Genomic DNA, 14,583 nt, shown 5'->3' with positions numbered 1-14,583 from the left:
CCGAAAGACAAACAACAACCATTTTATTTTCCTTATTGCTGATCAGCTCCAATTTTCACCCTGCCGTGGAGTGCTGTCTATGTTAGTATGCTAACTTTCAGGCTTATAAGTTTAAAACTTTCTAAGTTACTGAGTTATCTCACAGGTAGAATGGTTCAATTGTACATCAAGTACTTTTAGAGTGGGCACACCGTTTAAATAGTAGACAGGGTCACTAATATACACCAAAGTGGCATGTCTGTATAACTGATAGAATTGAAAAAAATTAAGAAATATGCAAGAGAGTAGTGAGACTGCAAAATAATATATATATATATATATATATATATATATATATATATATATATATATATATAAACTCTCTGTTAACTGGAACTCAAGCAACCAGAAAAAAAATCGAAGAAATACAGTACATTTTCATGTGTTGCACTTTCTGCCCCCCACACACACACACACACACACACACACACACACACACAGAAACATACCTTATGTGTTTAGAGTTTTAGAGTTTTAAAAAGGAAGACAGGACCCTCTCACCCCAAACTATGAACAAGTGAAACAAAACAAATAGTATAGGGTATAGAATTAGTCCGGCATACTTTTAATAGTAATTCAAGCAACGAGAAACTACAGTTATCAGGCATCTATCAATCTCCATGGGTGCCGGTTAACTGGAGAGTTTACTGTATATGAAGAGAAAGAGAGAGAGAGATGTGTGAGTGTGAGTGTGTGTGTGTGTGTGTGTGTGTGTGTGTGTGTGTGTGTGTGTGTGTGTGTGTGTGTCTGTGCGTGTGCGTGTGTGTGTGTGTGTGTGTGTGTGTGTGTGTGTGTGTGTGTGTGTGTGTGTGTGTGTGTGTGTGTGTGTGCATGTGTGTGTGTAACAAGGGAAAGAGCGATTTCAGTGTAGCATTAAAGTTTACAGTAGAAAATGTCGACTTTATTCTGAGAAGAGAGTTAAACAGGGCATAGCAAACTTGCTAATATGCCCCTGTGTAAAATACTTCAGATGTAATATGAAGAAATACACAGTAAAATACAAAATCTGCAGAAGGATTACATAGCTGAGTATGAAGTATTTACAACAACAAAACAGGAAAATATATAATAGGGTATTTATTTTCAAATTATTAAACATAAAAGCAATGCAAGATGCAAATCAGGAAACCTGAGAATTTCTCACGAGTAGAGATAGAGGTTTTACCATTAGAAAGGGGGCTGCTATACCTTCTGTAAACACAAATGGTAAGATTCCTTCTTGTGTATTGCTTGCACTTCTGGAAGATTCATTTCTGCAAGACATAAAAAAGGTTAAACCAATTCATGGATGGATCATCCAAATGATGCAATGTATGCATCCAAGTCATAAAAAGAGAGGTTGGTAAAACCAATGTGCAGGTAGACCATGCATTTCAGAAACAAAACTGCTGCTTATGAACCAGAAAACATGCTTTAAGAACTGAAAAAGATGATTTTAGAATGAGTTGATGATTTATTTATTTTTTAACATCTTATAATGTTTTTATTGTATGGCACAACCTTTTACATCAGTCAGTAGATTCAGCATTACTGGGGAAATTCAAAGTGACGGGGAACAGATGTGAGACAGGGTTGACCTTCAAATGATAAAGATATTAAGGGGGGACTTGACTAGCGATTTGTTTACAATGGCAGTTTATAAGTTTACCCTTGAGCTACCATCATGGGAAGAGTCTGTGATCAAAAGTTCCTTTTATGATTATGATTATGTTCATTGTTTCTGTAAGTGGCATTTTACTGACATCCATAAAAGTTATAAGGTCTTTTAGCCAAACTGGTATGACAATAATGTAGGGGGGGGGGGCTTTGAAACAAACCTTGCACAGACTGTATAGGTATGCACATCTGAAACATTAGAAATTAACAAGATACTCGAGTAGAATGCTGACAGTATCGTTTATGCTGCTTTATGCACCAACTCTGCAACCGAGCCACGTGAATCCAAGGCTGTCTTACATAATAAACTTTTCAAATGCAAAATGCATTTCAACATCAGTTAATGCATATTGCAGTAAGACATGGAGGTTGACATTATTATAAAATGTAAACGCAAAGGATAAAAAAGCAGGTGGTAGAGATCAGGCTTGAATATTATTTTGGCGGATCACTATCTGCACATCTGAAGGTGTTGAGAATTTGAATGCTTCTAAGCAAACTGCTGTTTCACAGACTGGTAACCAATAGTTATCTGAACAAGTAGTAATTAAATTGTGGTTGTCTTCCCTGTAGCATACATCTGCAGGACAAACAACGTTAGTTTATTTAGATATGTCTAGTCGTTTTTCTTAGAATCTTACTTATGTGCCTTGTATTATAATTGTAATTAACCACATGTAAAATTACTGTATTAATATAACAGCTGTACTAATGTAATACTGAAATTCATGTTTTATTATTCCACTGTTTTCTGTCAGGCCATACCTGAAATTGGTACACATAGATCAGTTTTACTCAGTAAACAAATTTAAACAGATAAATAAACACTTTAATAAAGAAGAAAAACAAATGTGTTAACAAGTGTAGGCTTACACTGAAACTCAGACATTTTCTAGGAACAAAAGTTATGCAAAATAGTAATACAGATTATGTTTGTGTGTAAAATGTAAACTTATAAATACATTTGCTGGCAGAAAACAATTAACGTACTGAAATGTACTCTCATTTGTTATATCAATTTCCTTGCAGTTCAGACTTGCAATGTCAGGTGCATGAATGGAGGAACTTGCATAGCAGAAGAGTGTCAGTGCCAGAAGGGATACACCGGAACTCACTGCGGACAGCGTAAGTGATGCCTTTTGGTGTAATAAAACTAACTTGCCTTTGCATTTTGGAATTACTGTAATAATTCTGATTGAGTAGTTGTAAAAACTGTGTATTTTGTGAAAAACATCACTTATTTTCTTGATGGTTACTTTGTATATTTTCTATCTTGCAATATTGTGTGATTTTCTTAAAATTTGTAGCCTGCTGAAATTTGATAATTATATGGATCTTGATGTTTGGAAATATAGTGTGGTGTACATTATTTATAATAATTAATCCGGCCTTTCTACAGAAGTCACACAACAGAGCAACAGGTCCAGCTGATGGATTTCGTTAGTTTTATTGTCCAGCCTATCTTTAAAGAGACAGAAGAGTGTCTATTGTCTGATGTAGTGAATTCAGTCTGCTGTCTATGCATGCTGTCCCCTGTCTGAACCATAATTACATACTTCGGTATCCTAACCCATGCCATTCAGAGCCGACTGTCCAAAGTAATTATTCTGTTTAGAGCAGCATGTCTAAAAGAAGCAGAGATAGACAAGCTGAGTGAGGTGATTTTAAAATTGCTCTTGTCAAGGTCATGTAATCTGGACTTTGGCCCAGTGCATCTTTAACTGGGATATGTGGAATGTTTCGCTATTTCCTGATGGAAGCTGTTATGTACTATCAGAGGTGTTGTTTTCCAGTTTATTTCTAAAGTGAGTTATGGTAGTGAAGCCCTTCCTGAAGAAGTCTTTTATGCTCAGACTGTACAGTGATTTACACCAACCTTTTCATTTTGGGAGTTATTGTTATGACAGAAAGGATTCTGTGCTCATTGTACATCTCTCCATCTGCAAGTCTTTTAGTGGATTTATATTCTTGGCACATTGCAGTGATTCTTTGGATCTGGCACTAGGAATACATTCTTCCATCATCAACTGCTCGCCCCTTTTTTGTCTTCTTCTTAGTTATGGCTGACAGATAAATGATATAATCACCCAAGACCATTTTGCTGTTGAAAGAAAACAGTTCTTGATTCACTTCATATTATTTAGGATGCTACAAGGTCCTGGATTGCTGCAGAATTTTCAAACAATCAAAATGTATTTATCATTCAGCCAAAGGAGTGTCACTTAATGTAGTAATGGTCTTTTATCTGTGGCACTTTAAATGATGGCATAGTGGATCCAGTAATAAGCTCCACTTGTCCACACACACACACACACACACACACACACACACACACACACACACACACACACACAAAACACGTGCATCCACAGAGACACACACACACACACACACACACACACACACACACACACACACACACACACACACACACACACACACACACACATCCACACACACACACACACACACACACACACACAGGCACACACACACACATACGAAACACCCACTCTCACACAGAGACACAGGCACACACACAAACACACACACACGAAACACCCACTCTCACACAGAGACACAGACATACACACAAAAACACACATGAATACATGAAACACACACACCCTTTCTAAAACCTCACTTGTGACTATTTAGATCAGTGGCCTACTTGTGTTTTTTATATCTAGGAAAAGTATTTCCGAAAATGTTCCAAGATGAATTCTGCTATCTTTGGAAATGTTCTCATCTTCACTTCTTGAGCTACTCCATGTCCACATAGCTATAGGCAAAACACCCTATCATATCGTTGCAACTACCCGTCCCCCACCATGAACCAAGAGAAGCACAACGACTTTCTAGTGTCGCTCAGTATACAGCCAAACACCTTGGGCATGGGAGATTTTAGCTATCCTTCCATTAATTAGTTGACTTACATGAGCACAAACATGATTACTCTTAGGTTCCTGGATTTTGTTAATTCAGATGCCCTGGAACAGTTGGTCTGAACCCCCACAAGGGGCTCAAATGTCCTAGAACTAGTGCTCAGCAACATGCTGCACTACCCCCTGGGTGTTGCCCTCAATGTTAAAATCAGACCATAAATCAGTCTCGCTTGAAGTAAAGATCCAACCTGATACCCCCCCCCCCCCCCACAGGAGCAAAAAAACTGAAAAATGTCGCCAAAGCAAGCTATAGCCAACTAAGCAATGGTGTAAAAAGTTTCAAAAACCCCTACTAACACAGCCAACAGTAATTCCTATGCAGAAGAGTACACAAATGCCCTGTATAGCCACTTAAACAAATGCATTAACCTGTAATATGTACCTGACAGGACTAAAACTGTATCCTCCTGAAAAAAACAAGCCACCCTGGTGAACTGTAAGTAAAAGTAAGTTGTAAAACAAAAGAAAGAAACTGATGTCAAAGAACAAGAGGGAACTTATTCAACAGAGGAAGAACACCCTCCATAGCTGGAACAAGCAAATCAGAGTTCTTGTAAAGTCCTCTAAGGCTAGTTATGAGACTAAATCAGCATCCTTAGCTGAAGACAACCATAAGGCATTCTTTGGCTATATCTGAAACCTAAAAGGGAATGCCCAGCTGTTTGCCAAACATATAGTGGATGGTACCAGTCAGACTGAACCAGAGGAAATTGCCAACCAGCTAGCTTAAAGATCTTGCAATAGTCTTCACCCATTTCCCCACCAGCCATACCCTAAAGCATTCCTGACACCAGTCCTCTACCGAGTATCTCCAAAGAATACATCATACAAGTAGTCTCAAGGCCAAAAACATAACCTCTTTGGGTTCTGATAATACCCCAGGTTGCTTACTAAACAATCTCAAACAAGACCTTGTGGAACCACTTGGCATTCTCTTTAAACATAGCCTGAGCACTGGCTTTGTTCCGGCAGAGTGGAGACCAGCAACAGCAATCCCCTTGCCCAAAAGGGGTCCATCAACCAATCCCGGAAACTATCGACTCATAAGCCTAACTAACCTTATCTCCAAGGCCATGGAAAGAATCATCATGGACCTTATCAACAAGATCATAGGTGACCTTCAAACTCTTGACCTGAACCAGTTTGGTTTCATCAAGGGTAGATCTTGCTTATTAAACCTGGTGGACTTCTTTGAGAATGTCACTAAAGCCCTGGATGAGGGCAAAGCAGTTCATACCACCGATTCTGATTTAGACAAGGCTTTTGACACAATCCCCCACTCAGGGATCATTGGGAAACTCTCCCAGCTGGGGATTAACCCATACATCACTAGATGGATACTCAACTGCCTCACTAACAGAATGCACACTGTCAAAGTTGGGGAGTCCACCTCCAACAGTAGATCAGTTAATAGTGGGGTACCACAAGGATCTGTGCTGGGCCTTCTACTGTTTGGAATCTATTTCTCTGAGGTCCAGGCAAAAGAAGATGGTCTGTGGATTACCAAGTTTGCACATGACTGCAAACTGGGCACAATCATTGAGTCCTCCAATGATGTAAAAATATTACAGAAGGGGCTGATGTAGACAAATGATTGGGGCCAAAATCACAGACTAAACCTAAATGCAAAAAAGTGCCTCATTGCTCACTTTGGCAAAGAAGAAGCCCCTACTAATTAAGATATAGATAGTACCCATCAAAGCTCAAACCCAGTGGTGCAAGATTTAAGAACACATGTTGATAGCAATTTAAACTTCGATCACCATGTGTCCATAATGGCAAGAAAAGCCCTCTACCTTGCCCATCTCATAAATAAGGGCATCACATCCAAGACTAAGGAGGTTATAACTCCACTGTACTTGACCATTATCAGACTACTAATTGAGTACAATGCTGCCTTCTGCATGTATCTCACCAGACACCTACAACAACTGGAGATACCACAGAGGTTTCTAACCAAGAGAATCCTGGGCCTTCAAAACATGACTTACATGAAAAGACTGAAAGCCCTGTCACTGTACTCTGTATCATACAGGCTGCTGAAAGGTGACCTGTGCCTGGCCTACAAAGCAGTCTCTGACTCTGCCCTAATGGAAATGCTGCATATCTGCAAATCAAATGGGACAAGAGTCACTTGCTCCAGGGATCTCAACCTAGCCTGTGACATTAACAAAACATGTTGGAGAGACAGATATATCTCCCAGAGATTGCCACTCACCCCAGGGGTGGCCCCTATATCCCTCATGGACAGGGGTAGTCGCTGTTGATCATAGAATTGCTCTGCTAACAATGACCATCTAACTATGGTCAGAGTACAAGGGTTTTTTACACAGCCAGGCTTGTAAAGGCCCTAGGACCATTAGCCTTGTAACCTCCTATGAATCTACGAACCTATGAATCTGACAATAAGGACACCTTTTTGTACATAAGTGTCAACATATAGCCATCAGTTCTTAATTCACTTCACATTCGTTAGGATGCTGGAAGGTCCTGGACGGCTGTAGAAGTTTCAAATAATGAACATTTATTTTTCATTCAGCCAAAGGAGTGTCACTTAATGCAGTAGTGGTATTTTATCTGTGGCACTTTAAATTATGGCATAGTGGGTCCAGTAATAATCTCCACACACACACACGCGTGCGCGCGCACACGTGCACACACACGCACACACACAAACACACGCACACACACGCACACACACGCACACACACACACACACACACACACACACACACACACACACACACACACACACACACACACACACACACACACACACACACACACACACATGCACACCCACCCACACACACACACACAAAACACCCACACCCCTGCACACATACAAGAAACACCCTCCACTCCCCACACACACATGAAACCCTACCCAACCCCCTATACACACAAGAAACACCTATTATCACACGCACACACACAAACACACGCACACACACGCACACACATGCGCGCACACGCGCGCGCACACACACACACACACACACACATAAAACACAAACACTATTTCCAAAACCTACTTGTGACTATTTAGATCAGTGGCCTACTTGTGTTTTATATCTAGGTATAATATTCCCAGAAAATGTTACAAGAAGAAGCACTGTAGTCTAAGTCTGCAAAGAGCCACCACTGAAAATAAATCTGCTCTTAGTTTAGTGCAGAAAACTGGGGTAGTTCAGATCTTTTTTTTTAAAAAGAGATAACATTCCAAATTTGCAGATGTCCTACCTTGACTTGGCCCAAGAGGATCTAATGTATATGGAAATTAGTTACAATGGAGATTATACTATCTTTGGAAATGTTTTCATTATCTGACACGAAGGACAAATTTTGTACATACGTGTCAACAAATAGACATCAATTCTCGATGCTGCAAGGTCCTGGACTGTTGCAGAATTTTCAAACAAGCAGCATTTATTGTTTATTCAGCCAAAGAAGTGTCACTTAATGAAGTAGTGGTCTTTTATCTGTGGCACTTTAAATGATGGCATAGTGGATCCTGTAATAATCTCCACCTGTCCAAACACACACACACACACACACACACACACACACACACACACACACACACACACACACACACACACACACACACTGCCCCCCCACTGCCACACACACATGAAATACCCATATTTTCACATTTCACACACACACACACACACACACACACACACACACACACACACACACAAGGTAACATTCCAAATTTGCAGATGTCCTACCTCGACTTAGCCCAAGAGGATCTAATGTATATGGAAATGAGTTCCCATAGAGATTATGCTATCTTTGGAAATGTTCTCATCATCTGACACAAAGGACACCTTTTTGTACATAAGTGTCAACATATAGCTGTCAACTATATCACATGGGAGCACACATTACCAACACTTCAAAAAGCAGATGTGAGAAAACCAGATATTGTAGTCCATGAAAAAAAGACAAAAGTAGCACTGACCATTAAAATTGCTACACCCAATGATTACAATGTCTTATGTACAGAGATACAAAGTCATAAAATACCAAGATCTGCAGACAGAAACAATGGCAATGTGGAAGGAGGATACCCACACATTTCCACTAGTAGTAGTAGGAACAATGGGTCTCATTAAGAATTTAAAGTTGTATTTAGATATGCTATAGATATATGTAACTCCGTATGAATTACAGAGGGTGGTGAGGGTGGCTGAGAAAATCTTGGGCACAAACCTCCCTTCTTTTCAGGAGCTTTTCTTTACAAAAGCAAGAAAACGAACATACATAATACTAGCTGATTCAACCCATCCAGGCCACAACTGGTTCTCACAACTTGCATCTGAAAGGAGGTACACCAGCTTCCGCTATTGGACTACCAGATTCAGGAACAGTTTGTATCCTACAGCTGTGAGACTTATTAACTCAGACAGCAGCCATAACACCTGATACATTGAAGCCTCTTTTTTTTCATTTAATCCTGCTGCTCTGAGCAATTACCGCCAGTATTACTATAATGCAATATGATGGCTATACTGTCATGTCTAAGGTTAACAAGTGCAGTAAGGTAATTAAAAAGCTGCTATTCACTAGTTTCTATTTGTTCTGTATCTTAACAGTGAAGAGGTTTGGTGGTGGGTATTTATTTATTATCATTGGATAATGGATATTGAGTGTATTTTTGTAACGTGAACTACCTCTTGCATGTCATATGTGTTATTTTCTTTCTTATGTTATCCTCTGATACTGCTGCATCTATATTTTTTGCAGTGCATTGCTCTCATGAGCTAACATTTGTAATTTCATTTAGACTGCACTTGTGCGGCCCTAAATGACAATAATGTTTTTTTTTTTTTTGAAGCTTTGAATCTTTTAAATATTACTAAGAATGTGAGACTGTTGCTAATCCAAAGAAAGGCACTTACAGGCTTTATTCAGGGTCATCTAAGTCTTTGAAAAAAAAAAAAAAAAAAACGGTTGAGAATACGTCTAAAAAAAGGCATCCCAAATAACTCCACTATATAGCCAGTGATCTCCCAGATGGCTACAAGTACACAATAAGGAATGTTTTTGTCATGTGAGGCTAATAACTGTTACAAGCACAACAGTTTCTCCTAAACTGTGTTATCATTTCTGTTTTACAGTGTAGTGAAGGTTTGTCTCTGCCTTTCCAGTGGTGCATGCAGAACAGGTATGGCTGACCAAACACAAATGTCACAGTCATTCAATACTAAATAGTCCAACTTATTGCTACACTCACCCCTCATTTTCAGTTATGTTCTGCATATTTAAGATGCACCATCAAAACTGTGAACACTGAATTGTGGAAAGAACTAAATTTCATACAGGCATTAAAGGCATAAGCAGAATCCATAATGCTAAGTATTCATTTTAGCCAAACGTGATAATTCTTGCTTATTTTGACCCCCAACCCACCACTGGGCTACACACACACTATTTAGATGACTTTTTTCTTGTGTTTCCATCCTTTGTCTTGCACTTTATTCGTGTTCTCCATCCTTTCAACACACTAACTGACCAAGACAGCACTAAAATAATTGAATTATACCTGGGGTATGGGGTCTAAGTTCACAGTAGCTATTTAGCTTTAGAAACTATGATGTGTATTTTAGAGATGCTGTCCACATTTTAATCCAATCATGCCTGAACAAAAATCATGAATAAGGAAATACGTTTTACCTAAACCTACTGTTCAAAGCTGACAAAATAGTATTTCTCATTAAATTAAAAGGAAAATGCTTCTGATAACACATATATCATATGTATAAAGAGGTCCTGCCCCCCTCCCCAAAAAAAAAAATTGTAGTAACCTTCTATTCACTCCTCTGTTGTTAGACTGGGATGAAAGTGAAAGAGCAAATGGCCACATTCATGTATTTTTTGTTGTGACTGTCACGCATGTAAACAGCATGCCTGCTTACCCTATACCTCAAAAGATAGCCACATATTGTGAACTCCTCTGATGTCAGACTGGGATAAAAGTAAACAAGAAAAATAGTACGGTAACATGTTTCAGCTTGACGGTCTGAGGCTTATATATACAGCATGCCTTCCTGCCTCTGCCCTCAAAATATCACCACTTATACCTGCCTTTGTTTTCTTGTGTGTTCCAACTTGGTGCTCCTACACAGTACTTTGCATCTAGATAAGCTGTAGAAGCCATCTGAGCTAATCTCTGAGGTTTGACTGTGAGGAAAATTAAGGGGAAATTTACCTCATTATCCTCACCCCAAACCCCTCATAAGCTATAGCAACCTTCCAAGCACACTGCTAAGCTGGGCCAGTTTTAGACTAGGTTAGACACAGTGCTGAGATGGAATGTGAGGGCTCCTCCTTACTAGGTCTATGTAAAAATCTCCTTATATTGCTAGGGGTCCCCAAACCCCAATAAGCTGTGTAGGACTTGATGCTCTGTGATGCATTTTCCTTATATATTTGAAGGAACATTACTTGTTAACTATTTTATTGTCATCCAGAAGCATTATATATGTGCTCCCAGCACTCAACACAACACTCACGCAAATGCACGAGCACGCACACACACACACACACACACACACACACACACACACACACACACACACACACACACACACACACACACACACACACACACACGCACACACGCACACACACGCACACCCACGCACACCCACGCACACCCACGCACACACACGCACACACACGCACACACACACACACACACATACGCACACCAGTTACATTACATATTTATATTTATGCAAACTGTAGTATCAGCAGTTCACTTATGGCATATCTTTGGGCTGTTGGCAGAAACCTGAACACCTGGATAAAACCCATACAGGGACAGAAAGTACATGCAGACTCCACTCAGAAGGAGCCACAGCCAGGAACTCAACTAGACAACAAAGGACTGCGACCCTACTTGCTACACTGTTGAGGCATTGACTGGTTGCTTTCACATAAATCCTGCCCACACTTTCTAAGATAGCCACTTACTGTGTACAGTACTGAAGGACATAGCATCTGAAACTCAAATACTTGTCTATATTTAGTGACTGCAAGTTTCAACAGTTTACCAGAAACACACACATTTTTACAAGAAACTCACTACAATATAAGGCAAAATCAGTCATAGTATGCAAAATCAGACAGAGTTAAGTGATCAGGATATATTTTACTACTCTTTTACTCAAACAATAGCCACAGTAAAAAGAAAAAATCAATGCACTTCTCACAAATACACATATTAGTTCTACAAAGAGAGAGGGTAATGACAGTATTAACTAATCAAACAACAGCAGGTCACTTTCATTTACAGACAGTCTTAGCTACAGCTACCTTGCTGACTGTGTGCATCTCAAGTGTCTGATTGCAGTAAAGTAATGTTTACCTTAATTATCTTTGTCACACACAAACAGCCGCAGCTTGTATTCCAAATTGCTTCATCCAAATACACATTAGTCCTACAGATTCTAAACTACAGCAAAAAACATTAGAGCCAGTCAATTTCTTAACAATTTCTATGCACAATGCCTATCTGCAGAATCTGGTTTGACTCTGCCTGCATAAAAAATAATAGTTAAATTAATACATTTTGGTTTCATAAAAACAGAAGCCATAGCTTGGATTCCAGCTTGCTTCACCCAAATATGTAAGAGTCCTGCAGAGCCAGAATTACAACCACAAACATTAGGTTCAATCATTTCACCCATATACAGCCCTTATACATGGTGTTTACCAACAATATCTGGTTTGGTCCTACCATAATGCATACATACGTAGATACAAATATTTCAAGCATAAGCATTAATGCCTTTCTAGCCTACCAATACACCAAAACAATTGTTCCCATAATAAGTGTCCAGGCTGTTCTTAGAAATATCTAAACTAGTACTTGCTTTAATGTGATTTGGTAGTCTGTTCCATGCATCAGCTACTCTGTCAGAGAACCGATTAGTACACTTCTCATTCCTATAGAATCTTCTACATAGGTTATCTGATGATTCTCTAGTACTTTTTGTTAACCCCAAACATTCGGAGAAGTAGTCGGCTCTAAATGACCTATATACTTGAATAATGTCTCCTCTTCAATATCTATAAGAGACACAAGTTCAAATATTTTAGTCTTTCATTATACTGTAACTTAAATTTTCACATCCATGGATGCTGAAGGTATAGTTTTCATATCATTATTCCATACTCAAGTTTGGGTCTAATGTGACTAACAAACAATAACTTCATCATATGATGGTTACACTGATGTGTTTTTGTCTCACAGAAACAGCAGTCACAACTTGTATTCCAGCTTACCTCACCCAAATACACATCAGTCCTTCAAAATTAAAATTACAACAGCAAATAACAAAGCCAAGCATTTCATTTGCAGACAGACTTGTACGCAGTGCTTACCCACAGTCTCTGATTGACCCTGCCAGAATAAAAACATAAAAGTTAGCCAGTATAAAAACAAATAATGGTTACCTTAATGCACTTTTGTTTCACAGAAACAGTAGTCACAGCTTGCTTAAACCAAATATGCATTAATCCTGCAAAGCCAGAATTATAGTGAAAAGCAATGCAAATCATTTTATTAACAGATAGCCCCTATGCCTAGTGCTGACCCACTTTATCTGATTTGAGCTTGCTAGGCTAAAAATAATGGTTACATTAATGTATTTTTGTTTTGTAAGAAAAATAGTCACAGCTTGCTTTACCGAAGTACACGAGTCCCACAAAATCAGAATTATAAAAGCAAACAGCTTAGCCAATGATTTCATCCACAGAAAGCTGCCTTACACACCACATAATTAAAGCATCTGTTTTAAACCTATCAGGATAAAAAGAGCTTTGCTAACGTATTTGTATCTGACACAGACAGTAGTCACAACTTAATGTTCTTCATGTTTCACTGTTGCAGTCATCACACTTGGGTTATCTGCCTGAAGGTAGCCCTCAGTCGGCCTGAATATCAGAGTCTTGGGATTACTGCATCGGATGCTATCGCTTCTTTCATGATGTCAGGTCGTCAGGGGTATAAAACACGCAGCCAATGCCATTACATCAGCTTTTCTTGCCGAGCGGAGCCCGAAGCAGAAGCAGTTCGCAAGTGCCAGTCGGCTGCCTCCAGAAATTTTCGTTTATCGAGTTTCAGACCTGATGTCTTCTAACAGATAAGTACCCTGTTGGGGATCCTTTTTTCTTGCTCTAACCGATGTCATAAAAAATTAATAATTGTCTTGCCTGTGGAAAGCAAATACCTCACAGAGATTTTCATTCTTACTGCATCACCTGCTTAGGCCCAGACCACGATGTTCCTCACTGTTGGTTTTGTGCCCCGTTCAACGCCCGAACTATTCGTTGTCAGGCTACTTTTACCACTAAATTCTTTCGCTCTCGTTCTCTGTATTCCAAAATGGCTTTGATAAGCCATCCGACTACCAATCTTCCAAAAAAGCGTAAGGATAGAGGACAGAGACAGACCGCATAGGCCCAAAACTGCCGACGACACTTCTGCTAGGCTAGTCGCCAGGCTGCCGGTACTCAGTGAGGCTCTTTCGCAGCCCCTGATACCCGCTTCTACAGATTCGCAGGCCTCTACTGAGACCCATTCTGAGTCTGGTATGCCGGGGGATGCTTCTTCGACTATGGAACCTGTGGATGTTTCTACCTTGGATGGGTCCGGTGCCTCTGTGAAGGCACCGGCTTCTGAGGGTGTATTCAGGCCTTATGATGTTCATATTAAACCGACTACTTCATTTCAAACCAAAAATACTGAATTTCTCAGGACCAGTGTTCGCACTATGCCTAGGAAACCGACTAAAGCACATTCTCAGACCCCCATGCTACAGAAACAAATACCTAGAATGGCTGAAGACCTTATTACTTTAATTAGGGGAAGCCAGCCTTCCCCCTCCAAATGACCAAGAACTGATTTTCCTTCTGATTTGTCAGA

General features: G+C 39.6%; 1 protein-coding gene across 1 annotated transcript in view; it reads left to right on the top strand.

The window, feature by feature from the left end:
* The window catches only part of FBN2 (fibrillin 2), a 2,449,070-nt gene that overhangs the window by 390,057 nt on the left and 2,044,430 nt on the right, over positions 1 to 14,583 (top strand). Inside the window, exon 4 of the mRNA XM_044060803.1 lies at positions 2,725 to 2,820. Within this exon, the coding sequence (XP_043916738.1) occupies positions 2,725 to 2,820 (96 nt within the window). The remainder of the gene's footprint in view (positions 1 to 2,724; positions 2,821 to 14,583) is intronic.

Source organism: Protopterus annectens, chromosome 2.part0, assembly GCF_019279795.1.
Source record: "Protopterus annectens isolate FY-2018-M chromosome 2.part0, PAN1.0, whole genome shotgun sequence".
Taxonomy (NCBI): domain Eukaryota; kingdom Metazoa; phylum Chordata; order Ceratodontiformes; family Protopteridae; genus Protopterus; species Protopterus annectens.
Note: the sequence above shows the minus strand (reverse complement) of the source record. Positions and strands in the feature narration are given on the sequence as shown.